At 46.4% G+C, this 27,961-nt stretch overlaps 2 protein-coding genes and 1 pseudogene across 2 annotated transcripts; 2 read left to right on the forward strand and 1 right to left on the reverse strand.

Moving 5' to 3' along the window:
* Nucleotides 1-676: 676 nt before the first annotated feature.
* Nucleotides 677-22,613, reverse strand: Vps16 (VPS16 core subunit of CORVET and HOPS complexes). The gene is made up of 24 exons (XM_076851627.2): nt 22,462-22,613; nt 7,245-7,333; nt 6,929-7,026; nt 6,715-6,843; nt 6,490-6,634; nt 6,271-6,386; nt 6,052-6,174; nt 5,868-5,923; nt 5,430-5,519; nt 5,235-5,329; nt 5,006-5,082; nt 4,200-4,331; nt 3,968-4,095; nt 3,803-3,838; nt 3,525-3,633; nt 3,236-3,370; nt 3,037-3,145; nt 2,848-2,945; nt 2,656-2,763; nt 2,260-2,337; nt 2,002-2,171; nt 1,833-1,929; nt 1,071-1,174; nt 677-967 (listed from the first exon to the last, which is right to left on the reverse strand). The coding sequence occupies exons 1-24, from the start codon at nt 22,512-22,514 to the stop codon at nt 823-825; spliced, it is 2,520 nt and encodes an 839-aa protein (XP_076707742.1). The 5' UTR covers nt 22,515-22,613; the 3' UTR covers nt 677-822.
* Nucleotides 9,023-9,117, forward strand: LOC143396193 (small nucleolar RNA U13; annotated as a pseudogene).
* Nucleotides 22,613-27,922, forward strand: Pced1a (PC-esterase domain containing 1A). Its single transcript, XM_076851625.2, has 8 exons — nt 22,613-23,073; nt 23,385-23,529; nt 24,055-24,134; nt 24,241-24,479; nt 24,570-24,720; nt 24,808-25,054; nt 26,931-27,206; nt 27,550-27,922. Exons 2-8 carry the CDS (start codon nt 23,406-23,408, stop codon nt 27,795-27,797), a joined length of 1,365 nt encoding a protein of 454 aa, XP_076707740.1. The 5' UTR covers nt 22,613-23,073; nt 23,385-23,405; the 3' UTR covers nt 27,798-27,922.
* Nucleotides 27,923-27,961: the final 39 nt, after the last annotated feature.

The raw sequence follows: 27,961 nt of genomic DNA on the forward strand, positions 1-27,961 counted from the left end.
ACTGAATGGAGGTGAGGTCTCCCCTGGGTGGGGGTGAGGTAAGGCCAAGGAGTCTCTAGTTCACGGTTCTTAGGCAGAATTAAGATGTTCTAGCTTCCTTTCCTCTTCAACCCAGACACCACTCAAGAATTGCCACCACTATAGCAGGGCTCTCTAAGGCTTCTCCTTCAACTCCCACAACATGCCTCTCCTAAAATCCTGTGGCCTCTCCTCAGGGTTCCCTGATCACAGAGGGTCTGATTCCCATTCCAGCTTGAAGTCAATCTGGGTTTCAAATCTTTGTTTTGCTATGCATTTGCTATCAGCAACCTCCCTGGTCCTCAATTTCCTCTTATGTTAGCGGGGTGATGTTATCTATCTCACAAGACTGTCATGAGAAACAAATGAAATAATAATGGCACAATGTTTAACATGGTTCTCCTGAGTGTGTGCACAAGCACATAGTGTTTTTCAGTGTGATTCTTACTGAGTTTTGTGCTATTTATCCCCATAATCTTTCTCAGGTCTGTGAGCCTGATAGAACTTTCCTTGATAACTATATGGAGATAGACAGGGCCCTCTTGTAAAAACCCTACCTCCAGTGCTAACACCATCAAATGCATGGAGTTCTGCTGCAATGTCTAGATGGTTCTGCCTCAGACTTGCTTTTCTTAGGCTGGACTGCATAAGACAAGCATTCTAAAGTGTCCCATCTTTATTTACAATGAGAGTCCCCTCCTCTCCGGCCCCTTCCTCAGCTTTGCTCTGGGGAAGGAGCTGGATAAAGTACTCCTTCTGCCAAGTCCAGGGTCTAGGGGAAGAACCCCCTGAAGGGAGTGCTCCTCACTTCTTCTGGGCTTGTGCTCTGGCTCGTTGAATCTTGTCAGCTGTGGCTCCATCTGTGGCTCCAGTGCAGTGGGACAATACAAGGCTCAGCTCAGCCTCGTTCCGGTGCTCGATGGCCACATCTGCAGCCTGAGCCACATCCCTATGGTTGGAGCAGAAGGGGAGATGGTATTGGGACTGCCCAAGGGCACCAACCCTGCCTCTTTTCAGCCACCTCACACTCACAGGGCCCTGATTCAACGCACCCAACGAGAAGCAAAGCCTTGACCTTTTGCTCAGGACCCACTCGGGAAGCGTACTTCTTGGCCTCATATTTGTTGTGTTGTTTCATGCAGATTTCCACAAAGGGCTTCACAGGAGAGGGAAGGGGTTGAGAGGTAAGACAAAGGATAGCCTGTGTTCTCTTCTGAGCAAAGCCCAATGGATACACTGTCCATATGTATTTTATATACCAGTCCCAACAATGGCAAGACAGTTGTGATCTCAACATGCTTGGGGCAGAAAAAAAACTAAACCAAAGACCTGTTAGAATCTTGAAATCTATTATTTTCGTGCTCCTCCTCCACCATCAACCACTACCCACTTGACGACAGGCATTTGCTGCCACTTGCCCTCTCAGGTCTTGTTTTCTCTCATGGTTGCCATTATCAAATTTGCCCGCCACACCTTTGAACCCCTGCCACAGGAAACAAAACCCTGTGACGTGATATCTTCCCCTACCCAACAGGTGCACCTTTTCAGACCCCCGTTTCCCCAACTCAAGCAGGAAAGCCTAGGCACATGTTGTTCCTGCTGGCTCTTTGGGGGAAAGCAGCTCACTTTACACCTCCCTTTGCAGACAGACTCCAGCCCATCCTCCAGTGCACTCAACACTGTGGATGCTATCTGCCCACACATGGGCTAATACATGGGCAGCAGAATAGGTGCCTGAATAAGTCATCCTACCTGTCTCCCTGCCCAGGACTACCCTCGCTACTGCGGGGCTGGAAGGAGTACCCCTGACTTACCAGGTAACCGATGGGTGATTTCTTGCTCTTAGAAAACTTTTCCAGTTCCTCCCAGTCTTCCAAATCTGCCAGGGCAGTCAGCTTTAGCCACCAAAGCCTGCGGAAAGCTGGGCTTAGAGGTTTTGCAGAAAAGGCAGGTTGTCCACGTGCTGCCCAGGTCCCTATATACCTCTTGTCAGGGATGCGGAAATCACGGGCCAGTTGTTCTGCACGTTTGTTATGGCCGTTGAGGATGAGGGTAGTGACCGTGTCATGTAGAGACAGGTCTAGAAACTGGCCCCCCAACTCATCTTCTAGGCGCCTCTGTAGTCGTAGGAGCCGCATTTGATCCTCTGTAGCCTGGGGACCAGGATGAGGCAGGTCGGGGATGAGACAGACAAGAGCAAGACGGGAGGCCAGGCAGCTCTTAGAAAAGGGTAAGCCAAACCTTGGCTGCAAACTCATTCTTGGCCTTGTAGAAGGCATCAGCTGCTGTCTGCAGAGCTGCTACGCGTCCCTCAATACGCTACAAAGACAAAGGGAGACTGAGTTCACAATGCAAAGGACTTTGGCCCTCCCACCCAGGTGACAGCTCCCCAGTCCCTGTGCCCAGGGTCACCAAGGTCAGCCTTACCCACTAGGGGTACCACTCTGGTGTCCTAGAGGGATTACTAGCTCCTTTGGAACCAGCCCCCATTCTGGCCACACCTTTTCTCAAACTCTCCCTTCAACAGTGAGGATGTTGGATGGAATGTGAACCAAATGCTAAAGCCTACATTCCCGGAAAAGGCACCAGACTAATAGCCCCAGCTCATGGGCTCCACCCACTCCATGGACCTCAGACCTCTCCTGTAGCATAGCTGGCTTGAATGTGAAAGCTGCCCAGCTCCTGGTGATTGTCATCTTGATTGTAAAGGTCCTTCAGCGTCTCTAGCTCCTGATGCTTGCAGAACTGGGCAGAGGGCAGGACATCAGTTAGCAATGCCAACTCAAGGGCTCAGGCAACTCCATCCTGCTACCTGCCCACCACACACACCTGTCGGTATAAACTCAGGGCCATGGGCTGGTTCCGGAGGGTCATGAAAAAGTCTCCTCGGTTCAGCTCGTTCTTCAGGTGCAGCAATACTGTGAACACTGTAGGAATAATAAGATAGGCTGGGAACTCTACCCTTGGCCCTCCTCAGCCCAGATGACCCAGTCTGCTTCTCACCCAAACCCTGCTCACCCAGGTCAGTGTCCCCACTCTCGATGGCCTTGCTCAGTGCTAATTTACTCCTCTTCATCTTTAGGAGAAGGGGCACTTGCTCCCCTGAGCGTGGCTCATATTCCAGCAGCTGCAGGGTGGGGAGGAAGGCAGAGAAGAGCTGGCATAGGGGCCTTGAACATTCATATCACAGAATCTGGAGAGGGCTGGGCACCCACACCTTGATGGCCAGCTCTGTGCGGCCACAGCCATAGGCCCGCGCAGCAATGTCAGAGTACGAGACACCAGGCGTGTCCCCCAGCTTCTGATTAATGGCCCGTGCAACATCCTCATCTGATACATCTTTCTGCTGCACCTGCAAGGTGTATGGGGGATGGTGTCATACACATCTATATGTCACTCCTTATCTCCCAGCCCCACAGGGCCTTGATCAGACCCTTACCCCCTCATTCCACATTTTTCACCAGGGCCTGAAATCACCTAAATGCCCTTGGGTCCCACATCCTTGCCTTGTAGCAGGCCCAGTGGGCCAGGATCCTGCTGACGCCCTGTACTTCTGGAAGACGCAGGTACTCACATATCTGGATGGCCAGGGGATATAGCCTCCGCAATACAAGCCTGGCAGACAAGGAGGGTGAGAGAGAAAGGGGGCAGAGAAGCCCCAGCCTGTGCCTCAGGCCTCCAAAATCTTAAGATGTGTCAAATACAATGACCATAAGACTCTACCCAAGGTCATAATGCCCCCCCCACTTACAGCCCTCCTATAGCACCCCTGGGCTTTCTATACCTGTCCAGCAGCACCTGGATGGTGAGCTGCTTATATCTGTATTTTCCTTGGTTAAGGATCCAGATGGAGATAAGTCCTGTTTGCCAAGTACCTGCAGACCACATCTCCAGCCCCTTCCCCAGTCACCCCCAGCTATAAATACCCTCCCTCCATGCTTGAGGATACTGGCTATAGGTGAGGGGAATCCCAATGTGGTAGTCCCGGACAGCATTGAGCACACGCAGGTCCTGACACATGTGCACGAAACTATCAGGTGGAAATCTGTCAAGGAAACACTTCCCAAACGAAGCCGCCTGAGAAGAGCCAGAGGGCAATGGAAGAAAGCTTTCTCTACTGCAAAAACCAGTTCACCTCCTTCCCAGCATCCCCTCATTCCCAGAACCCTCTCCAGCCCAACCCTGAGCAGACTCTTCTGCATGTCTGGTCGGTGTTCGTGTCCTGCAGCCTCAATGCACTGCTGCACGGCCTGAGTCAGCTGCCCCAGCTCCTGGATTTCTCGTAGGTACTCATCTGCTTTCTGGCTTTCTTTCTGCAGGGAAAGGTTCGGTGATGTAGCAAAATGACAGAGAACACCCCACATTGGCCCTTAGCCCCTCTGGACTATAGTTCAAATGGGCTGGTTTGTAGGGCCTGCATAGGCTGGAGCCTGAACTCTCTCACTCTGTTCAGTATACCTGAGATCATCCCATGTTGGCTCACAGTTGCCTCTGGGAGGCCTTGACAACTTCTAACAGTAGTGCTGACTTATGCCTAGTTGGAGACAGCAAAGACACCCTATCCTTTTCCATTACCATGTGGTGAAACACCCATGTTACTTGAATTCCCAAGCAGTCCACCAGTGTTCTCCCTGAAGCCCTCTTTTTATTCGTCCTCGGCACTGAGGATTGAACCCAGGAACACTTAACCACTGAGCCACATCCCTAGTCCTATTCTTTAAAATATTATTTTAAATTTTATTTTGAGACAGGGTCCCACCTAAGTTGCTTAGGCCTCACTAGGTTGCTGAGGCTGGCTTTGAACTTGTAATCCTCCTGCTTCAGCCTCCTGAGCTGCTGATACAGGCATCTGAAACCCTCTCTTGATAGGTGGCACCTGGCTGTGCCCACACATGCCCATACAGGGGCAGAGGGCTGGACCAGTCAGGGGACAGGAAGAAGGGACTTCTTCCCATCTTAGGGCCTGAGAAGAAGTTCACAGATTTACCTCATACTCCTTCTGGGCCTCCAACAGTAGTGCTCCAGGGGCCATCGAGGCAATTTTGAAGATCTCCTCACTGGCCACTGTGGGAGGGAGTCAGTGAGTGCAGATAGGGCAAGAAAACCTTCAGTCTTGCCTCAATACCCAGATCCTCCTTTGGGCCACTGGCCTAGGGTAACTGGGATGTTGAGGAGCCACTGCCCCGGGTTACATGATACCCTTGTGGGGACCTCACCTGGAACCTCATGTAGAAACTCATGGGTGCTGCGGGAGAAGATGCGGACCCCATCAAGTTCAGGTACCAGGTAGGAATCCTCATCAAGCACAAACCTGAGCTTGGTTAAGGTTTCCAAGAGTGTCTCTAAAGTTAGGGTGGGATCAGTGACCTCCCTCCCCCATCCCACACCACAAGGCAGCCCTTCAAGGATACTGAATGCTCTCAGGTGCATCACCCACCACCATTAGCAGCCTCTCCCAGGCCACCACGACAGCCCTTTCCTTGCTGCGAGGACGACTGCACCTGTTGACAGCACCATACACACAAGTCTGGGACACTTCTAGGACAGCAGACCCACAGCCAATCTCCCACATCACTGCTGCATCCCTTTGCCCTGGTTCAGCCCTGCACAAGACTGTGCCCTTATTCTATTCTTTTGGCCACAGGATGACCTATCTGCTTCCCTCTCACCCCTGTATCAACAGCTCCCCATGGCAGCTGAAGCCCACCAGGACAATGGTTCCTTCAAGTGTTCACTGGCCAAATAGAAGATCTATAAGTTCTACTTGGTTTGGCCAGTAGACAGGATGATTCAAGGTGTCCCCAGAAACATGTTTCACTCCCATCCCCAAATAACACCCCTATTCTTACCAGACCATCTGCTTCGGGGGTGCCCGGATGTTGCAGTTGAATTCACACAGCTTCTCCTGAAAGGGTGCAGGGATGTCATGGCCCTATCCCAGCAGTCACCAGTCTGATTGAAAAGTCCCTCCCCTACCCCCCAACGAATTTTCATTGGACAAGTATAGTATCCCCTGTTATTCTAGGAAAACACCTTGAGTGATGCTGTCCCCATCCAGATATAGCCTGTGTCTGTGAAAAGCGCCAGGTGTCGGTAGGTGAAGGAGACAGCCATCTGCAGGAAGCTGCTCACTCCTGGGGCCAGGCCAGGAGGCGTCTGGAGCAGGGCGGAGTAGAATACCAGATGGACACTTCTCAGAGCCTTTCCCCTGCCTCCCTCGCCCCTCCATTTCATTCTCATTCAGGCACTCACCACTGCAGAGCAGGTTGCATGGTCCAGGAGGTAAAGATCAGGCCCCACAGCCAGGAGAATGTGTGCTACTCGGTCCTGGCAGAGTGTGGTCCAGCATGAGGGTGCACTTTGTAGACCTGCAACCAGGGAAGGGGACAACCTCATGATGAATAGAGCCCTCAGCTGGTCCCACAGTCTGGAGGCACATCTGTGGTGCTAAGGATCTTTCTCAGGGCTTACCTGGTACCTCTGGCATCCGGCGGAGTTTGAGATCGCCCACATTGGCACTGAGGGTAAAACGATGGGCCCCCGTGAGGATGGCCACCCCAGAACCAAATTCAGTGTGAAAGATCCGGGCATCCAGAACCCGGTTCTGGAGCACCTCCTGGGGAAAAGGACCATGGGTTGAGGGAACCACAGGGTCATAAACCCCATCCTCTTTCCCAGCCCCCTGTGGCCCCTTACATTGCCCATGCTGAAGTGTCTTCGGAAGTCACCATGAAGCCCATAAACCAGCACTGCACCGTCTTCCTGCACACAAAGCAACTCCTCCTCAGCTGACCAGCCCAGGGACACCACAGGTCCACTCTTCCACTGCAAAGAGAGACTCCTGAGGCTATCCTTGGAATAAGGAAGCCCTGCCCAGCCTACAGACCCAGGGACAGTCTGGAATGCTCACCAGTAGGCTGGCCAGAGGCATACCGGAAGCAGAGTAAATCTCAAGTACTGGTCGCACGCTGGCAGCTTTCTCCTTCCTCCAGGGGTTCCTCAGCAGCGCTGTGATTTCAAAAGAGATTTCTGTCCTAGACTCTCAGGCCCCATGCAGACCTCATGGACCAGGGTCTCAGACCTACCCGTGAGGCAGACCTTAGGAGAACCAAAACTAAAAGCATTTTAACAGAGTAAGTTGACAAAGAACCACCTGACAGCAAGGCCCTCAGGAATCAAGTTCATTCCAGGATCCCAGAGCACGCAATAGGGGAAGGACAACTTACCAATGGGGCCCCCATAGGGTGCAGCAGCCACCAGGCAGTCCCTGAGTTCCTCTTTCAGGTCCCAGTCCATGCTGTACAGTTCATATTTCCTGTCCACAGAGATGAGCAGATATTAACTTCCTCACGACCCTGCATCTGGATAGAATAAGCCCTAGAGGAACCCTTAAAGTCCCCATTTGTCCTTCATGGGGAAGGAGAGTTCCCTCACAAAGTAGAGGCAGAGACAGGAATAACGACTAAAAATTGACTACATGCCTGCCTAGGAACAACAGAGGAGGGAGCAGAGGGTATTAAAAAGGAAGGATGTGACTTTGGGGGCTAGTATCCATGATTGGTAAGAGCTCCTGAGGCAGGTTTCATGGCTAATATCCAAGGCACAAACTGAGACAGGACTAGGGTGAGGTGGGAAATAAGACCCTCAGAGAAAGTCTCTCAGGGGAAGGAATCTTTATTCTATTTCTGGTTCTTAACAATGAATCAGGCTGTGAGATTTATACTATGGGTCCAGCTATGCTGAGTGATGATGAACTGTCCCAGAGCATCAAAGAAATCCAAGGGGAGCTCTTCTGTGAGATTGGGCTGGTGAGAGGGTTCTGAATTGATGACAATTTGTGAATGCATGGCTTATTGGAGGTAAGAAAATCATGAGCAGGCATGAGATGACTGCAATCTGAGATGTGCATGGATCACCAAGTGTGTGTTGAATAAGTTGGAGTAGGTAACTTGAAGCATGCCGTTGATATTTGGAGGTAGGTAAAAGGGACAAAGGACAAAGAAAGAATGGGCACTATTCCAGGATGTCAAGAGAGACAGTATTTAAGGAGGGCATTTTGGCTAGTATCATTTCAGCAGCCTTCCCATTAATGATAAGGAAGATGCTCACCATTACTTACCATTTGACATATATCTTTGAGTTCCAGACAAAATAATTAAGGAAAAAAATGGGTAGAGTAAGATTATTACTATAGGTTGAGTGCCCACAATCCCATAATCCAAAATGCTTTAAAATCTGGAACATTCTGAGCATTGTTTCAGATTTTGGAGCATTTGGGGTTTCTGGATTTCCAGATTAGGGATGCTCAACTGTTATATCCATACAAATATGCTAAGATCCAAAGAACTCTGAAATCTGAAATGCCTCTTGTCCCAAACTTTGGATAAGAATACTCAACCTGTATTTGCACATAATATGACAATCTACTTTAAAAGTCCAAAGCAGCCTATGGAACATAAGATAGCTCAACAGGGTGATCAACAAAAATCAATCCATTTTCTAGAGAAAGACACTTTTTATACCATAGCAAGACTCATTTGAAATGTAACATTTGAAGGTGGGAATGTGGTTCAGTGGTGGAGTGCTTGACTCACATGTGCGAGGCCTGGATTCTCTCTCTCACTACAGAAGAGAAAGAGAAAGACAGAGAAATATAACTTTTAAAAATCATAGAAATACAATTTCAAGATACCCAAGAATAAAACTAAAGAAAATTTTTGCAAAATCACACAGAAGTTTCCTCAAAGGTATAAAAGACATGGAGAAATTTTCTAAAATGTTTTATAAATGCATAGGAATTCTGATAAAATCCTTCCTCACAATTTTTTTTTTTTTTTTTTGGTGTGGAAGATGCATAAACTGGTTCTAAAGTTCATGATGTGGAGGATCATCTGAAGGAAAATACCAGAAAATATTTTAAAACATTTTGAAAATATGAGAACAGATACATGCCAAATTTCAAGCACACTATATAAACTTAAGTTAATTAAAACTATTGTTTAGGATCCTTTCCAGCTCATAAGCATGGTTGTTCATGCCACTGTGTGAGGTATAACTCCCTCTAAACTTGTTGCAACATGGCACATTTCCTGCCTGATGTGAAAAAAAAGAAAAAAAAAACTATTGTTTTGGCATAGGAAAAAATAAATAGATCAATGTAAGAGAGCAGAATCCAGAAAAGAACCTGGGAATTGAGCATATAAAAAAGATAGCATTTCAAAATGGTACAAATTGATATTTGAAATGAAACCATATGGGAAGATTCTCAATAATGTTATTTCGTTACTTAATCTTTACGATAATATATCTTCCAGATGGATTTCAAGATTTAAATGTTAAAAAAAATGCCATATAAGAAAAAAAGATCTTCAATATTTGTACTATCTCAAAGTAGCAATAATTTATTATTTATTTAGTGCTGGGGATTGAACCCAGGTTACTTTACCCCTGAGCTACATCCCCAGCCCTTTTCTATGTTTTATTTTTGAGATAGTATCTCACTAAGTTGTCCAGTCTGGCCTCAAACTTGCCATCGTCCTGCCTCAGCCTCCAGAGTTGCGGGGTTGCAGGCATGTGCCACCATAGCAATTTCTAAGCAATGATATAAAATCTACAAGTCACAAGGAAAAATTAAAAAATGGGTTAAAAATAAAATTTAAAAAGTAAAAATAACATACATTCATTTGCTTCTAAGAAATGGTGGAAAGACAACAATCTCTTATGAATGGTTACTTGTAGGGAGGGGCAGAATTGTTAAATAAGGCCAGGGATAGTAACAGAACTTTGATTTATTTTGAAAAAAACACAATAACAAGAGAGCCTGCCTAGCATGCTCAAGGTCCCAGGTTCCACCCTCAGCAACCCCCTACCAAGAGTCACATTTACAGTTATTTATTAAATAATTAACATTAGAAAACCTTTATACATTTTTTAAAACAAAGTAGAAAGACATATGTCAAGAGGAAAAAAATGTGTATGATACATGGAAAAAGGAATAATTTTCTCAAAAGGCTTCAGTTAATTTTTAAAAATAAAAATTATACTAAAAGAAAAATGGTCAGGAGTTCTATCATACTGCTTTATGTGAAAATATTTAAAAATTAAACATAAAAGGTTTGGAGGTGTAGCTCTGTGGTAGGTGCTTACCTAGTATGCATAAGGCTGAGTTTGATCCCCAACACCATAAAATCAACACACAAACAATTTAACTAAAAATAAAAACTGAACATAAGGAATTTGAAAAAATCTAGGCTGATACTTTTATAATGTTGAGCTATGGAAAGGTCTTTCAGAACAAGACACAACTCAGAAACTATCAAGAATGACAGATTTATGACATAAAAATTTTAAATTTGTATATTAAAATTTAGTATATGAGCCAGAGTTGTGGCTTAGAGGTAGAGCACTCGCCTTGCACGTGCTAGACCCTGGGTTCGATCCTCAGCACCACCTAAAAATAAATCAGTGGCCTGGGGATGTGGCTCAAGCGGTAGCACGCTCCCCTGGCATGCGTGCGGCCCGGGTTCGATCCTCAGCACCACATATAAAACAAAGATGTTGTGTCTGCCGAAAACTAGAAAATGAATATTAAAGAATTCTCTCTCTCTCTCTTTAAAATAAATAAATAAATAAGTGAAATTTAAAAAAAAAATTTAGCACATAAAATAAAAGCCTAATGACCTCTATGAAAAGATGTGTAAGTTTTATAACAAAGGATTAGTATGAAGAAAAAAGGCCTCCTTTACAAATCAATAGAAAAAGAAACAACACACTAAAGAAATGGTCAAAGGATATGAAGACATATCTAATTACTAGGTAAAGAATTTTTTAAGTTTTCACTTTAAAAAAAAATTTTTTAACCTTTATTTTATTTATTTATCTTATATGGTGCTGAGGCTTGAACTCAGTGCCTCACAAGTGCTAGGCGAGCGCTCTACCACTGAGCCACGACCCCAGGCCCAAGTTTTCATTTTTTTTTAATAGTTGTAGATGGACAGCCTTTATTTTCTTTGTTTATTTTTATTTGGTGCTAAGGATTGAACCCAGTGCTTCACACATGCTAGGCTAGTGTTCTGCCACTGAGCTACACAGACCCAGTCTTTTTACTTTTTATTTACTCTTTTTTTTTTTTTCCAGTACTGGGGATTGGACCCAGGATTGCTTTACCAACGAGTTACATCCACAGCTCTTTTTGAGACAGTGTCTCACTAAATTGCCCAAGCTGCGCTCAAACCTGCCATCCTCCTGCCTCAGTCTCCAAGTAGCTGGAATTACAGGTGTGCTCCAAATTATTTTTATGTTTTGGTCATCTGATTGGAAAAAAACAAAACAAGAAACAAATAAAAAATCTAGTACTATTGAAGATGTGGGAAATGAACACTCAAGTATAAATGGATTGGCTCTTACAGAAGAAAATGAAGTACTATCTATTTGACTTTTAAAATGCAAATATCCTTTGACTTAGCCTAAACCTTGCAAACTCTCTTTAAAAATTCATCAAAACAGGGCCGGGGTTGTGGCTCAGTGGTAGAGTGCTTGCCTCACATGTGTGAAGCACTGGGTTCAATTCTCAGCACTGCATATAAATAAATGAATAAAATAAAGATCCATCAACACTAAAAAATATATTTTTTAAAAGTTCATCAAAATTAGACTAGTTAAATAAACAATATTAGGCCCACCCATTCTGGGGAATGCTATGTAGCCATCATTAAGGTGACCTGTCATTAGTGATGTCAACTTATCTCTGAGATACAAAGTGGTAAGTAAAATGGATAAGCTGCAGCTCAACGTTGACTGTTAGAGTCTGTAAACAAGTCAGGATGGCGCCTGGAAAATGTTAGAGTCTGTAAACAAGTCTGGATGGCGTCTGGCAAAATGCCAGAGGGAGTGTTTTATGAGGTGGAGCCAGCGAGCCATTAAGTGTGGAGATTTCTTATTGGTTGACTGCTGTATCTAGTTTATGTTAATTAGATAAGCTGTGTGGAATGTATAAATACCTCTGTTGTCCTACAATAAATGGCTCCTACTCCTGCTGTATCAATCTACACAAGTTGCTTGCCACACCCCCCCCTTATTTTGCTGCAGCCAGACTACGGCAGTTGGGCTTACATTTATGTAATTAAAAAACTGAGTATCTGTTTTTGACAAACACATTAAAATATAAACATGTTTGTGTACAAATATATAGAAAAATGCTCAGAGGCTTCCAAACAAAGCCAAAAAAAGCAGTTATCTCTTGGAAAGGTGATAAACGGAGTGACATACAGAAGGAATGTTTATTTTTGTACTAAATATTTTATTAATTTCTGAAATATTGAATTTTATAACCCATATGCATTTCTTTTGACATTTTGTTACTAAAATCATTGGGTGTGGGGCTGGGGCTATGGCTCAGCGGTAGTGTGAGGCACTGGGTTTGCTTCTCAGCACCGTGTATAAATAAATAAAAAATAAAGGTCTATCAACAACTAAAAAAAATTTTTTTTAAATCATTGGGTGAAAAGTCTGATAAAAATATATATTTACATAGAGCTATCATGCCAGTTATCAATTGATTGCCTTTCAGTTCCAAATTCACCCTTCATAATGTACTATGATAATGGGCAGCACTCTCAAAATTTTCAACCATACAGTGAACACAATGTTAAGCTTTCCCAGTAGAAGAGTGCCGGAAAGCCATGAATAGGCCAGCAGGCAGGGTGTGAGGACACCTAGTGGTGTTAGGGCCCCCTTATGCATCTGGAAAACCATGCCTAGATCAACTCCTGGCTCTCTGAAGACACCCCACCTTGGACTTCCTTCCCATGATAAGCAGCAGATTCCTCTGCATACCAAGACGCCTGGTAGTGACCAGCTGTGCCTCACTTGTACCCTATCACATTTTCCATTTGCACAATTGTACATCTTTACCTATGGATGCCATGTAGTCCAGACACAGGAACCCACCTCTGGTTGCACATGCACATTCTGGGGCTTCCAGCTATGGTTTCCCTGCATCCCCTACCCCTTGCACCTTAGAGAGTTACCTCTTGCTTGCCCAATACTATAAGTCAGCTCTAGTCTGGTACAACCAGCATACTGACATCCAGTGGGCTGCAAATATATTTTCTCCAACAAGGTCTGAACCCCAGTCTAGAGAGAGGCTTCTCCTCCAAAGTTTGCCATTCTTGGGTACTCTCCCTCATCCCTAAGATACCATATAAGATTTCCTTATACATTTTATATATACTTATATGTTATAGATTACTAATTCTTTATATTAACTTTTCCAATTTAAATCTTCTGGCTGGATCCAGATAGATACAGACCTGGTATAGGGAATGGCCCCAGGAGAAAAACACCTAAAGAGGGAATTTGGGAATTGGTTTGGTGTTGAGCTCTTTGCGAAAGGGAAATGGATGACAGAAACCTATCGTATGCTGTGGCATCACAATTAACCAAGCCTGCAGTTTACTCTGATGAGGTGCCAACTGAAGCACATGCTTTGGGAATGCCTTCCATATTTAAACATGTGGCATTAATGATGACTACAAGGACTCTGGTATGGGATGGATTATTATGAGTTCACATGAACATTTACAAAGAGAAAATGACGCTGGCACAAATGGTGTGCCAGTCTGGAGAAAGCCTTCTCCTTCCGAGTCTGCCATTCTTGAATAAGGTAATCATTGGGTTTTCAAGCCAAGGAAGGCTAATCTCTACAGAGATGGGAAGGCAAACTACTTTTACTGCTAAGGGAGGCTTGGAGTGACTGGGGTTCTAAGATTGTCAGTTTCCTCTGGGTCAAATGTCCCTGTTCAGGTTTCAGGATCCATTGTTTTAATCAATGCCTTAACCTACACGTGAGAAATGGCTTGTTGTTGAATTCCACTGTTATAATTCAGCAACCCACACAATTAAATTTTATGTTTTATTTTTTATTTATTTTCTACTTGAGGTAGAGGTCTTGGAAGCTTCCCTATCTAAGGCTGACCAGATTAACAATCCTGAGTGAGTGCCTAATATAGGGCCCCAGTTTGGCACCATTCTCAGGAGGCCAGCCTGCAAGTTGATTACACTGGGCTTCTTCCATTATGGAAGGACAAATCAGATTTGCCTTTCTTGTCTCTAATGTGTTTGCCAGCACCCACCATCTGTAGATTCACAGAATGCTTTATTCACCCTTATGGCATTCTGCAAAGCACTGCATCTAATCAAGAACTTCATTCCACAGCAAGGAAAGTGCAACAGTGGGCTTGGGGCCATGGAACCAACTGGTTTTACCATATATCCCATCACAAAGGGCTGGCCAAAATTTTTTGAATCAGTTGCAAACCCAATTGGGAGCCAGCACCCTTTAAAAAGATGAGGGTCTGTCTTTTAGGATGCAGCTTATGCTGTGAATCAGAGACTATTAGGTATTACCTTCCCCATAGACAGAATACATGGGACCTGGAATCCAGGGGTAGAAGTGGAAGTGGCTCCTTTCACTATCACACCTAATAACCATCTTATAAAAATGTTGCTTCCAGTCCCAGAACTTTGAGATCTAATGGCTTAAAGAGCTGAGTCTCCAAGAGGAGAATGAAACACAATGATGGATTTATTGAATTAGAAGATAAAGAGTATCATCTTGCCATTTTGGGGTCCTATGCCACTGAGTCAACAGTGGAATAAAATATGAGGTTGATTTACTAGGTAAAATGATTGTTCTGATTACAAAGAGTAAAATCAAGTTGTTGCTACATAATGGAGGCAAGAAGGACTGCCTGAAATCCAGGGAGTCCTGCGGGGAGCTCTTAGTGTTTCCATACCCAACAGTAAAGCTCAATAAAAAACTTCAGTAACAAAAAACAAAAATAAACTGGGTGAGGAATGAAGGCTTGGATGACTCCACGAGGTAAACAACTAGAGCAATGGAGGTTCTGGCTGAGGGCAAGGTAAAGTAGGGGGTGGGCAGCTGAAGAAGGAAGCTACAGATATCAACTATGACCTCGTGAGCAATTATAGAAATGAAGACTGGAATCGTTTTTCCCTATTTTCTCTATGCTTATTACATCAATGTGCTTATATTTATATACTAGCCATTATCTTCTACTTCCCTTTTTATTTTATATACAAACTACTAGAGGTTAACATTACAATTTAGTTTTGGGGGGATTTTTTTTTTTTTTTTTTTTTTTGGTATCAGGGATTAAACCCAGGGGCACTTAATCACTGAGCAACAACCTCAACTCTTTCTACTTCTGAGATCAATTTTATTTTTATTTTTATTTTGAGCAAGCTTAGGGCTGGTCTCAATTTGCAATCCTCCTGACTCAGCCTCCAGAGTCACTGGGATTATAGGTGTATGCCACTTTACCCAGAACAATTTAGTTTTTAAGTAACAGAATATTTTCAGTGGGACTCAATGTGAGAACTAATGGATACAATAATGGATAATAACTTATGATTGTTCTTATGATGTTTGTGAAAGAATAGTTCTACTTGAAAGAATAATAGTATCTTATTAAGCCAGAAATGATTGTTTTGTTATTGTAAAGGAATTCATAGGTGTGCAGAAGGCTTCCTGAGAAAGCTAAGAAGTCAAATGGGCCAGTTATCAAGTTATTGCCTCTCTGCTCCAAATTCACCTTTCAGTACTTGATCTGAAGTGAGCTAAATGTTAAGCTTTCTCGATAGAGGGCGCCAAAAGGGCACTGCAGGAGAAAAGGGCTCTCCTGCTGCTTCCAGCAGCTCCGAGGTCTGTGGGCACTGTGGGTTTGTGGACACCTGGTGGTTCTCTGCCCCAATAATGTGCCCAGAATACACAATCCCTTGATGACCTCACAGTGTTGGCCGGGATGGGGGTCTACCTACCTGCAGCTCTGAATGCTTCCAGTGCTGCTTCAACTTCGAGACTAGCCACCGGCTGTGGCTCACCAGTAACCCATTTGTGCCCACAAGGGCTGCTTCTTGTTTCCCACTGGTCATCCCTGAACGATGCTCTAGATTTAAGCTCAGATGAAGACTGGGGTATGTTAACTGCAGTGAAGAATATCACTGAGAACATGGTGTTCAGGCCAGAGTAATTGGTCAGTGAGAAGAGAGAAAAGGGAAGTAAGTACAGATGGGGTCTTCAGGACTTCAGCGGGATGCAGGGAGAGAAAGAGGGGTGAGGAAGGACCTATAGGTTAGGAAAGTTTATTCAAAATATTAGGATGGGAGATTTAAGTATGCTTGAATCTAGCAGGGAACACTGGGACAGAGATGGTGGAAAACAACACAGAGCTGTAGCCTTGAAAATATAGATCAAATTCCTATGACTCACCCCAGATTCTATGGCCATCTGCCCTAGGAACCTGCACGTAGCTAACATCTCAGGTGATCTTGATGCAAGGGGCCCTGGACGATAGCTGGAGAAACACTGTGGCTAAGTGAGGACAGGGGATTGGCACATGATGTCTAAGAAGGCAGGGAGCCAGGGATGTGGCTGAACAGGGGCACCTTTCCTTTGGTTAGGAAAGAGCAGGGGAAGGGGAAGCCTAGGCTTCCATGCCATAACTTCCAGTTCTCTGGGAAGCATGAGATGAAGTCAGCTATTGGGAGGGGGTAGCAAGGAGACTTCAATTTTTAATATTCCCCAAGTATTTTAATTACTCACAAGTTTTCATAGTGTAATCATTTACAAGTAGAGCCCTGAGGTGAGTGAGTGTAGAATGACTCCATCAAGCTAAAGCTGTGGCAGCAGAACTGTAGTAGTCCCAACCTAGCTGTTGGGTGACCCTGCAGCCAGGTGCAGGTAGAGATGGTGAGAGACTGGTGCACAAGGAGGTGGTCCTGTGCCAATCAAGTGCAACCAAAGGGCAAAGGAACAAAATTGTTAGGGAAAAGGCAAGAAAAAGAAGTGACTGCCCATGGCTGTCCAGCTAGCCGGACAGGGAAGGAAACATCTATAGAAGGGGCTCTGCATGTGGACACCAAGACAAAAGAGAGCTCTGTGGATGGGGACCCACTGAGGTTAAAGGGCAGGTGAACCAGGAGGTTTCAGAGTATCCATGCGGACAGGAGTCTATGGTCCAAGAGGAGGCTGTGAATTTAACACTTCTGAGGTAGAGCACTTTTGGATGAGCACCAGGGTTGAGCAGGACTCGGGGAGAGAGTGGCTGAAGTGGATAAAATCACTGTGAAGACAGTGGCCATTTAAGTCACCCTGAAAGTTGGCAAAAGTTGGGATCTCCAGAAGCCATGGGCCAAAACCTCCAATTGGATGTGGTCTAAGAAACTGGCAATAATAGACCAAGTATGAAAGAGGCAGAGCCAGGCATAAAGGAGCCCTGAAAGAGGTACAGAAGAAAGGGTCAGGGAGCAAAGAGCAACAAGGCAAATCACCTCTCAAAGTCTTCAAGCTACTCTAGGCTTCTCAGTGAGGTGACTCAAGCTGTGATGCAAGGATGCTGTGGATGTGGAAGGGGAGAGTGAAGAAAAGCCTAAGGGTGAGGACAAGCTGTACCCTCAAACGGAAAGGCCAGCTACATCTTTCTCCTCCATTTCCAGGTCTCAGAAATGGAAATCTTCTGAGCAGCAGAAATGAACCCTGGATTCTTACATTAGAAAACTATTATACCCACTGTCCTGGCAGCCTCAATTCTAGCTCCTGTAAGAAACAGTAAAGAAATCCCTATGGCAATGCAGTTGAACTGCTGGAGCATCATGGTGCACCATGATGTGACAAGAGCCCCTTTGTGAAACAGGCTGGAGTATCAAAGCTCTGGGGAGAGAGAAGCACATCAGATCTTGATTTAAGAAAACCCAATAATCCCCAAATCCCTAGTCCCTAAAGAGAACCCATTGTCACCCCTGAAATCCCATTCTTCCAAGCTGACTCAAAAAGGTTTTGTTGTTGTTGGGTACTAAGGACCCAACCCAGGGCCTTATGCATGCTAAGCATGCACTGTATCACTGAGTTACAACTCTAGCCCTACTAAAAAGGTATTTGTACACCATGTTTATGCCAGCATTGTTCTCAATAGCCAAGAGGTGAGAACAACCCAAGTGCCTCTTGACTGAAGAACTGAAAAGCAAATTATGGTTATATACATATGATGGGATATTATTTAGCCTTAAAATATGACTAAATGCCAGGTGTGGTAGCACAGATCTGTAACCCCAGCAACCTGGGAGACTGAGGCAGGAGAATCATAAATTGAAGGCCAGCCTCAGCAACTCAGCAAGACTCTGTCTCAAAATAAAAAATAAAAAGGGCTGGGGATGTAGCTCAGTAGTAAAGCACCCCTTGATTCAATCCCCAATACAAAATATTAAAAAAGAAGAAGGAAATTATGACATGCTATAATGGCAATAAACCTTGAAGACATTATGTAAGCCAGTCACAAAAAGACAAATGTTATATGATTCTGCTTACTATTAGGTACTTAGAGCAATCAAATTCATAGAGACAGAAAATAGAATGATGGTTGTCACTGGCTGGGGAGAGGGGAAAGTGAGGAGCTGCCATTAACGGGTACAGAATTTCAGTTTTACAAGATGAAAAGATTTTGAAAATTGGTGGTACAACACTGTGAATATACTTAACCATACTGAACACATTCAAAAATAGGACGATAAATTTATATTATGTGTATTTAGCACAATTTTTAAAATATTTGTTTATATTAGCAAAAAAAAAAGCAAAACAAAAACACTAGTACTAAAATAGTCTTCCTCTCTTCTAAGAACATCAGGGATTCATAATCCTTTCTTTTACCATAAGAATGTTTCTGAAGAGCTTGAAAGTCAATGTGCTCACTCTCTTCTCTGCCAAACTCACTTTTCCTTTTTCATGATTTGAAGCCAAAACTCAAAGTCATCCTTGATTCCTTGTTTTTCCTCCTCCCTCCCAAGTGCAGTCATTACAACCTCCTTCTGTTTCACCTACTAAATTGCTCAGGCCACTTCCACACCTACCATCACTAACCCAATGCTCACCACCCACAACTTCTCCCTAGGCTCCTTACTCAGTCTCTTTTGCTTCCGTTCTTCCATTAGTTCCATCTTCTGCCTCCAGAAAGAACTTAAAACACACAACAATCCCCATGTGGTGCAAATCCGTTCATGTTAATCTTTTCCTTAATTTAAATTTATCATGTTTTTCAAATAAGATGGTCTATAAGTTCCTGTAGAGTGAGACTCCTAAAAGAACGACATCAACCTCAGCTTTTGTCTTGCCTGTTGCCTGTAGCACTCCAATCCCACTGGCTTTTTAGGTCACTGGGAGTGTTTCAGACCTTCCTACCTCAGGACCTTTGTATATGCTCTTCTTTAACCCTCCCCCTGCACTTAAGTCTACTTATCTCTTGGATGGGACATTATTCTTTCTTTTAAAAAAGTCTTCTTGGGGGCTGGAGTTGTGGTTCAAGTGGTAGAGTGCTCGCCCAGCACATGTGAGGCACTGGGTTCAATCCTCAGCACCACATAAAAATAAAATAAAGATATTGTATCCACCTAAAACTAAAAAAGAAATATTTTTTTGAAAAGTCTTTATCTTCCCCCACTCCCAATCTGTTATGTGTGCGCAATCACTCTCTACATCTCTCTCATTTTTTATATTGGAATTAAATCCAGGGACAATACCACTTAGCTATGTTCCCAGACCTTTTTATTTTGAGACATGTCTCACTAAGTTACTGAGACTTGCCTCAAACTTGCAATCCTCCTGATTCAGCCTCCCGAGTATTTGGGATTACAGATGTGTGCCACCATACCCAGTTTATATGCTCTCTTAAGGTATGTGCTCCTACACCTCAGTGATTATCCTTCATAGTGACTAAGACCAAACAAATACCTAATGGTTATTAATGGCCTTGCCCTGTGACTGTTAGCCCTATGAGAACAGGAAGAGTACATGTCTGTTGTATTGGTCAATACAAGTTCAAACTAGCAAAGGCTGGGTCAAATTAAATAATGGCAATAGCTCAAGTTGTATTTTTAGGATAAAAATGGCTAGACTTCTGCCAGGCATAGTGATGCTGCCTGTAATCCCAGCAACTCAGGAGGCTGAGGCAGGAGGATTGCAAGTTCAAAGACAGCTTCAGTAATCTAGTAAGGCCCTAAGCAACTTAGTGAGACCCTGTCTCAAAATAAAACATAAAAAAAAAGGACTGGGGATATGGCTCAATGCCTCCTGGATTCAATTCCCAGAACTAAAAAAGTCTACATTTAGAGTCCCATAAGACCTGGTCACCATTTTCTCTCTTTGCCTTCCCCAATTTCAGAATTTCCAGAATACTACCTCTAGTGCAGAAGAATCCTGTCCTGCCAGTAGGACTCAAAATGCAATGTCTCCCACCTGCTTATCATTCAATTCACTCTAGAATACAAATATGTCCTAGGATTGTACAAATATGAAGAAAATAAAGAACCTGCACTTAAAGCATTTTCACTACTGAAACTAGAACATGTTCTTATATTTTCCTGTTTTTTTAAAAAAACAATTCTTATGCTTTAGCACAGAGTCTAGAACTAGACCATTTGGGTCTAAATCCTGTTTCTACCACTTACTAGCTACATAACCTGGTCTACTGTAACCTGGCCTCTGTGACCCTCAGCTTCTTCATCTATAGGATGGGGCTAATCATGATGCCTACATTATGCAGTTGTTAAGATTAAGCAAATCAACACACAAGTACTCAGGATAGTGTCTCCTGGATAAGAAAATTTAAATATCTGTTAGCAACTTAGAACATGTTCTCCACAGCAAGACTAAGACCCTTAATCCTTTCTGACAGTACAGAACAGGTAAGGGTAGATTGGCCAACCAGCTCCAGGTCAATGGTATGCACTCAAGACTCAGATTTGTTAAAAAAAAACTTTAGTGGTCTAAAAGGAGCTCAGTGGTAATGAGGACATTGTCTTTCATCTTTGATTCAACAGACCTGGGCAGGCAATATGTATTTTTCAGAAGTACTACAAATTAATATTTTAAAAAGTGAATGCTGTGTTAACTAGGTGGTGAGTGAACACTAAATGATATGCTAACTTTGTCAGCTGGTATCTCTTCTCTACTGAAACACATAAAATCATTAGTATTTCCTACTGATTTTAAGTAAACTTTTGCAATTTTTTCATATTGTATAGGCATATTTCATGATAATTCATGAGAATTATCATGAATGCAACAGATCTCTAAAAATTGTTACAAGGCATTTAATTAGGAAGTGTATCATGTTGCAAATCAAAAATTACATTTAAAAGTTTGAATACATGAGTAAGAATACCATCAGCAGAAATGAATATCTTCTATTGAAAAATTATCCTGATGCAATGTCTTTGCGATCATTAATTGTAATTCATATGATATCTTCCCCCCACCCCCCAGTGCTGGGGATCAAATCCAGGGTCTCCCTAAAGGCAAGGGCTCTTCCATTGATTTATATTCCCAACTCTAAAATTATTCCTTAAAAATTTAATTGGAAAGTTGTTACACGGAAGACACTTCTAAACATGCACTGGAGATAAAGAAATGCAAGAAACATGATATCAGCCCTCAAAGGGCTTTGTTTAGCAGAAGGAACTCACACAAATATTGCCCTACTGTATCACACATAATAGATCTTAGCACCAGGCCCTGTGAAGCCTAAAGGATTTCAATCGGGAGAGGGCGAAGGAAGGTTCTAGAAAGAACTCTTGAACTAAGTCCTGAAAGATGAGCAAGAATTCTTCAGTGAGTTAAAGAGGGAAATGGCAATGCCCACAGAAAGAACTGTAGGCTGATACAAACATAGAAAGTCATAAAATATCACTGTGTGTTGGGGCCCTGAAATTCTGTGCAGCTGGAACACAAGCTTTGGATAAGAGAACAACAGATGAGGTTGAAGACACAAATAGGGGCCGACATACACATAGACTGTATTTTAGTATACAAAGGAAAGTTGTTGAAAAATCCTGATCAGGTTAACGATGTAATAGGTTTACAAGTTAATGAAAATCCCTGGTTTAGGACTCCTGCGGGAAGGCTACCCCGGTCCAGGGGGTCCTCACTTGCGCTGTTCCAGGATTCACTGACAACTCGCCCCCTTCTCCCTGACTTGGTCAGTACAGACACCCCGCCCGCCGTGCGATCCCGCCCCCCTCCGAGCGCCCCTGTGGTCTGACTTCAGCAGCACTTTCCGGCAGGAGACTGGGTACTCGCTGTCACCGCGGGCGGCCTCCTTCAACGAGATCTGAGCATCCTTCCGGAGGCTGACAGACCTAAACTTGAGAGTGGCAACCGCTCATCTCGGTCGTTTCTCTGAAGCAGGCCCGGCTCCCTACCCAGAGGCAGCTGTGCATTAAGTCCCTGACTGACAGGGAGAGCCGGCGCGGGGCGGACCCCAGCGCCCATAGTGACAGGGGCGAACGCCGCCGGCTCTACCCGGAGACCCGAGCCGGCGGGCGGGCGAGCGAGGTAAGCCGGGCTGTAGGCGGGAGGGCGGGGCGGCTCACCGGTAAAAGGCAGAGTCCCCGAGCGGGTTCCAGTTCGCCGTGTAGCAGTCCATGGCTAGTGCAGACAGCGGCTGGGCAATGTTAGGACAGCCACCTAGCGCGGGCTCCAGGCCGGCACTTCCGCTTCCGCCCGTCCGGGTCACGTGACGAGGCCGCCTCTGCGGCCATCACCACTGTGGGCAGCTGCTGTCGGCCGTCGCCGTGCCCCCAGCCCGCAGCGGGCTTCCCGCCCGTCCGGGTGGGCCCGACCCTGGCTCCTGGGCCCCTTAGCAGCTGACCCTGCCCGCTTTTCTATCCCCTCGGGCGTTGAGGGTGCGCAGGGGTGACATGGGTGACCGGAAGTGGGAGCTGTGAGCGACGCCGCCTGGGGCGCCGAAGCCCGAGGCGCCGTCGGGGGCCACCGCGACGCACGCATGGAGAGCGCTGGGCGTCGGGCTGCGCACCGACAGCTAACCAGGGCGCAAGGGCTCTGCAGGGCGGGGGCTTTGCAGAACCGATTGGCCTCCCGGGGCGCGGGAACATGAGGCTAGACCTGGAGCCCGCTGCGGGCCAGGCGCGCAGTGCGCGGTCTCGCACTACTCTCCGGTGAACTGCGCGGAGCCCCGGGATTCGGTAATTGGCGCGAGCGGGCGCGCGCGCATGCGCGGGGCAGCGGGCACGTGGCGGGGCGCAGGGCGGCGCCGCCGCGCGGGAAGCGCCACAGTGCCCTGGAGGCCTGCAGGCCCGGCGACCGCCGCCTCCCGCACGGAGTTTAACCAAGGCCGGCGCTGCCATGGGCTCCCCTCTGCCGCCGCAGCCGCCTCTCTGTAGCTCCGAGCAGCCTGGGAGGGGCTGGCGCAGGCCTCGTTTATCCCAGGGCGGGCCCTGGGGCCGACCTGCTCCATGTCCCCGCCCGCGAGCGGCTTAGTGGCCTCTCTCTGCAGCCCGTCGTTGTCGGTGGCGGCATGGTCTTCTGTCTGGAAAACGAGGTGCCGCACCGCCCGCTGCGAAGCGCCATGGTCCACTTCCAGGCCTCAGAAGTCCAGCAGCTGCTACACAACAAGTTCGTGGTCATCTTGGGGGACTCCAGTGAGTGCCCCCTCTAAAATGACGCGTCCCAAACCTGCATCTGAAACCTGTTTCTATGTTTGCACCTTTTGCCTCCATCTCAGGTCTCTCTGCCCCCTAGTCTGTTCTAGTTAAATAGATGCCCCCTCTTTTTAATTCCCTACACATCTTCCACAGGTGTCTTGACATGTAACTTGTGCACTTTTTGCCCATCCTTGCTTAGCATTTTTCTCTCCCTCACAGTCTCCCATAATCTCCCCAAAAGGAGCTATGGGCTGTATCATGTGTCTCCTGGGGGACTTGACCAATTTGACTTTGCCAGGTGATCTAGGGTCAAATATTCTACTTTGACAGAGAGGGGCACAAATAGAAAGAACAGGCAATGCCAGGGCTTTTAAATCTTCCCTTTTTTCCTGCACCTAAGTGAATATTTCATGGAGCTGGTGTTGGGCAGCCCAGCCCTGGGAAGATGGGAGGCTTAGACTTGGGAAGAGCTGGGATGGGGCAAGGTCTGCCTCAGCCTTGGGAATCACTGTCTCCCTGCAGTCCAGAGAGCTGTGTATAAGGACCTGGTGCTTCTGCTCCAGAAAGACTCACTGCTCACAGCTGCCCAGTTGAAAGCCAAGGTGAGGGAGGCTTTGCAGCTATGCCAGTGGTGGGTGGGTGCAGACCCTGGCCTGGCAGGGCACCTCCCTGGCATGGGTCTGACCAGCAGGGTTGGGGGGTGGGCAGGGGGAGCTGAGCTTTGAACAGGACCAGCTGGTGGCTGGGGGCCAACTGGGTGAGCTGCACAACGGGACACAGTATCGCGAGGTCCGCCAGTTCTGCTCGGGTTCTGGCCACCACCTTGTACGCTTCTACTTCCTCACCCGCGTTTACTCTGAGTACCTTGAGGACGTCCTGGAGGAGCTGACATATGGGCCTGCCCCCGACTTGGTGATCATCAACTCCTGCCTCTGGGATCTCTCCAGGTTGGGGCAGGGGAGAGGTAAATACAGGTTGGAGGTGGAGGTATGGCTCTTCCCCTGTGCTCCTTGCCCACCCTATGTATTATGTAATAGGTATGGCCGTTGCTCAATGGAAAGCTACCGAGAGAACCTGGAACGAGTGTTTGTGCGCATGGACCAAGTGTTGCCAGACTCCTGTTTGCTGGTGTGGAACATGGCAATGCCCCTAGGCAAACGCATCACTGGGGGTTTTCTTTTGCCAGAGGCAAGTAACTGGGGCCTTTCTGGACAGGGGATGAAAAACTAGTTGATAGATAGGGGACCCTCATAGAGGCTGCACTTTCTCCCTCAGCTTCAGCCACTGGCGGGCACTCTACGACGGGATGTAGTTGAGGGCAACTTCTACAGTGCTACACTGGCCGGGGACCATTGCTTCGATGTCCTGGACCTCCACTTTCATTTCCGGCATGCAGTACGGCACCGCCATCGAGACGGTGTCCATTGGGACCAGCATGCACACCGCCACCTCTCACATCTGCTTCTGACCCATGTGGCTGATGCCTGGGGTGTGGAACTGCCCAAGCGTGACCATCCCCCTGGTGAGCCCTACCACAGAGAGGCTGGGTAGTGATGCAGGTAGGGCTGTCAGAACATAGGACTCAAGAAAGGAACGGAACAGAGGTAGAGAGTTGGGGTCTCTGAAGGACTGTCATGGCTCCTGAGTGTGCCTTCATCATCCTCTGGGGAGGGTTAGCTCATAGGACCAACATTTTAGTCTGAGTCTAGTTCTTTACAGTCCAATTGTGTAGTTCCTGTTTACATGAGTGAGCTTATGCAAGCATTGGTTATTGCATTAGGCCAGGTGTCAAAAAATTCTACTCAACAGGTGAACAGGGAAAAAAATGGGTGTACTTTTAGCTAGGCACAGGTGTGGAGTATGGAAAGATAGAAATGGAGGAAGGGTAGTCGAGGCAGTGTGGCAGAGGCAAGGAAACCCATTGGTCAGAGGACCAGGGGGAACAGTCAGCTGTAAGCCTGCTGAGCAGAGACATGATGCAGGTTATTCTCACGGGAATGGGTTCAGTGGACAAGATCCTGTTGGCTCATCTCAGCCTCAGGGTCCCAGTGTCTTTGGTTGCAGCTTAGAACTACTGTCCTTGGCCCTATCACTCATTACTAGCACAGGCTTCTGAGGGTTCTACCCCTCCTGCTTGTTCTGGGGTACTGTTCCCATCACATCTAAGCCATAACATTCTACACTGCAAAACATTTGTTTCCTTGTTAGCCTCCCAGTCCCTGCCTCTTCACACCTGGGGCATCATGGCTGATTGTTTCCGTGTCTGCCTTTCCCCTCCATCCTGTCTTCAAAAGACTAGTTTCCTGCCTCATTTGTTCACAATTCACCTCTTTCATCCCAGGGTCTAGCACAGTCACTCTGTACACAGTTTCAAGAGGACAGTGTTTGTTGAATAGGAGGCATAAGTTATGTTAGAAACTGTCTCAGCACAGGGTGGGGGGCACAGAGGGTTGGGAATATCATGCGGGCAGATCTCCAGAACTTAGTAGCCAGGAGTTGGAGCATCCATCGGGGAGGTGAATTAGGACTTCTATTGTTTTACAGATGACAGAGTTGATCCCAGCAAAGAAAAGGTTTTAAGGCTAGTTTGTGGTGTCTTGGGTCTTCTGAATCTAATTTGAAGCTACAGAAATTAAGGACATTCAATGGAAAAGTTGATTTGAGGTGGAAGGATGAGTTGGTGAGTTTGATTAGGGCAGATCTGTCTGAGGTACTGTGGAAATACAGGAGATTTGTATTTAGATACCAGGCAAGAAATAGAGGGCGTGAGTATGAACCATGAAGAAGAAAGCAGAACAGTACTCACACTTCAGATTGGCAGGAAAGAGGGACTGATGGCAGAAACAAGGAGGTGAAGATAGAGAGGCACTTTCAAGGAAGACAGAGGCTGTTGACCATTGGTTAAATATGTCCATGAGTGGTTGCCTTTAGTAGGAAATGCATTGAAGGCATGGAATAGGGTCCAAAGAGATGGTGAGCAATTGATGAGGGCATGGAAATGGGACAAAATGGTCCTTGTAGAACTTTGTAAGGAAAGGGGGCCCAGTGGGAGAAGGGAAAACAGGATCTTTATATTTGGCTTATTTATTGATCTGTGGGAAGGAGTTGGGGAGAGGAAAAAGCTAAAGATTCAGGAATTGAGCAAGCACAGGAAATAGGTGTGGGAGGGAAGAATGAAGTCAGAAGAGTGGGAAATGTGAAGCAAGAAAAAAGGAGCATATCTTGAGCTTGGCCTAAAATGTGAGGGAATGAGGAAAACTAGGTGGAAGATACATGGTACTCCAGCCTGGTAGCCCTGTTCTCTGAGAGAATAGAGAAGAACTCTGGAAGTGTGGCTAACCAGAGTTCAGGGCAGCCTGGCTTCTCAGGCCTTTCTAAAACAATCATCCCATTCCTAGACCCGTGGATTGAGGACTGGCCAGAGATGGATCATCCATTCCAGGGAAGCCATAGGCAGTCCCCAGACTTCGGGGAGCAGCTGGCCTTGCCTCCACCCCCACCCTCTCCTTTACCGCCTCCCATGTCTTTTCCTTATCCTCTTCCTCAGCCCTCACCACCTCCCTTGTTCCCACCCTTGCCCCAGGATGCCCCTTTTTTCCCAGGCCAGCCCTTTCCACCCCATGAATTCTTCAATTACAATCCAATGGAGGACTTCTCGATGCCACCCAACCTAGGTAGGTGCCTCTGTGCCCCCCCTTAACACCTTTCCCAGTCTCCCCTTGTACCTCGCCCAGCCTGCTGTACCCAGGTAAGCTGAGAGGAGTTGGGTACTCCTTTTGCCCCCAGGATTGAGTTTGGTGACAATAGTCCCTCAGTTTGGACCAGTTTCTACAGACTCATTAATCAGTTCATTGATTATCATAATTTACCCATTGGAGGTAGGAGAAGTGGTATCCCCATTTTGCAAATGAGGAAACTAAAGCCAAGAGAAATCACCCTAGCAGACTAGAGCTGCCTGAAGGCAGAGCTTTGCTCACCCTGGTGAGAAGCCCACTCTGACAGCTGGTTCTTTTGTAGGATGTGGCCCTGGAGTGAACTTTGTGCCTGGCCCCCTGCCACCTCCAGTCCCTGGCCCTGTCTCCCATGGTCAGCACCGAGGCCCAGTGGTCCACCGGGGAATGCCACGTTGTGTTCCCAACAGCCCCTACCATGTGCCAAGGATGGTGGGACCCTGTAGGCAACGGCTCAGGCACTCAGACAGACTGATCCACACATACAAACTGGACAGACGGGGACATGCCCATTCGGGAACATGGCCTGGGTAGATTGGATGTTGGGCTGGGGGCTGGATGTGCCAGTAGCCCTGCAGGGCCTGCTTGGCACCCCAGGTGTTGGGCCTGGCATTGTTCTTGTCCATTGCTGTCACCAATAAAGGCATGGAAGGACAGAGTGACATATTCTGTATAAAGGGAGTGGGCCTCCCAAACCA

This window comes from Callospermophilus lateralis, chromosome 3, assembly GCF_048772815.1.
Source record: "Callospermophilus lateralis isolate mCalLat2 chromosome 3, mCalLat2.hap1, whole genome shotgun sequence".
Lineage (NCBI taxonomy): Eukaryota > Metazoa > Chordata > Mammalia > Rodentia > Sciuridae > Callospermophilus > Callospermophilus lateralis.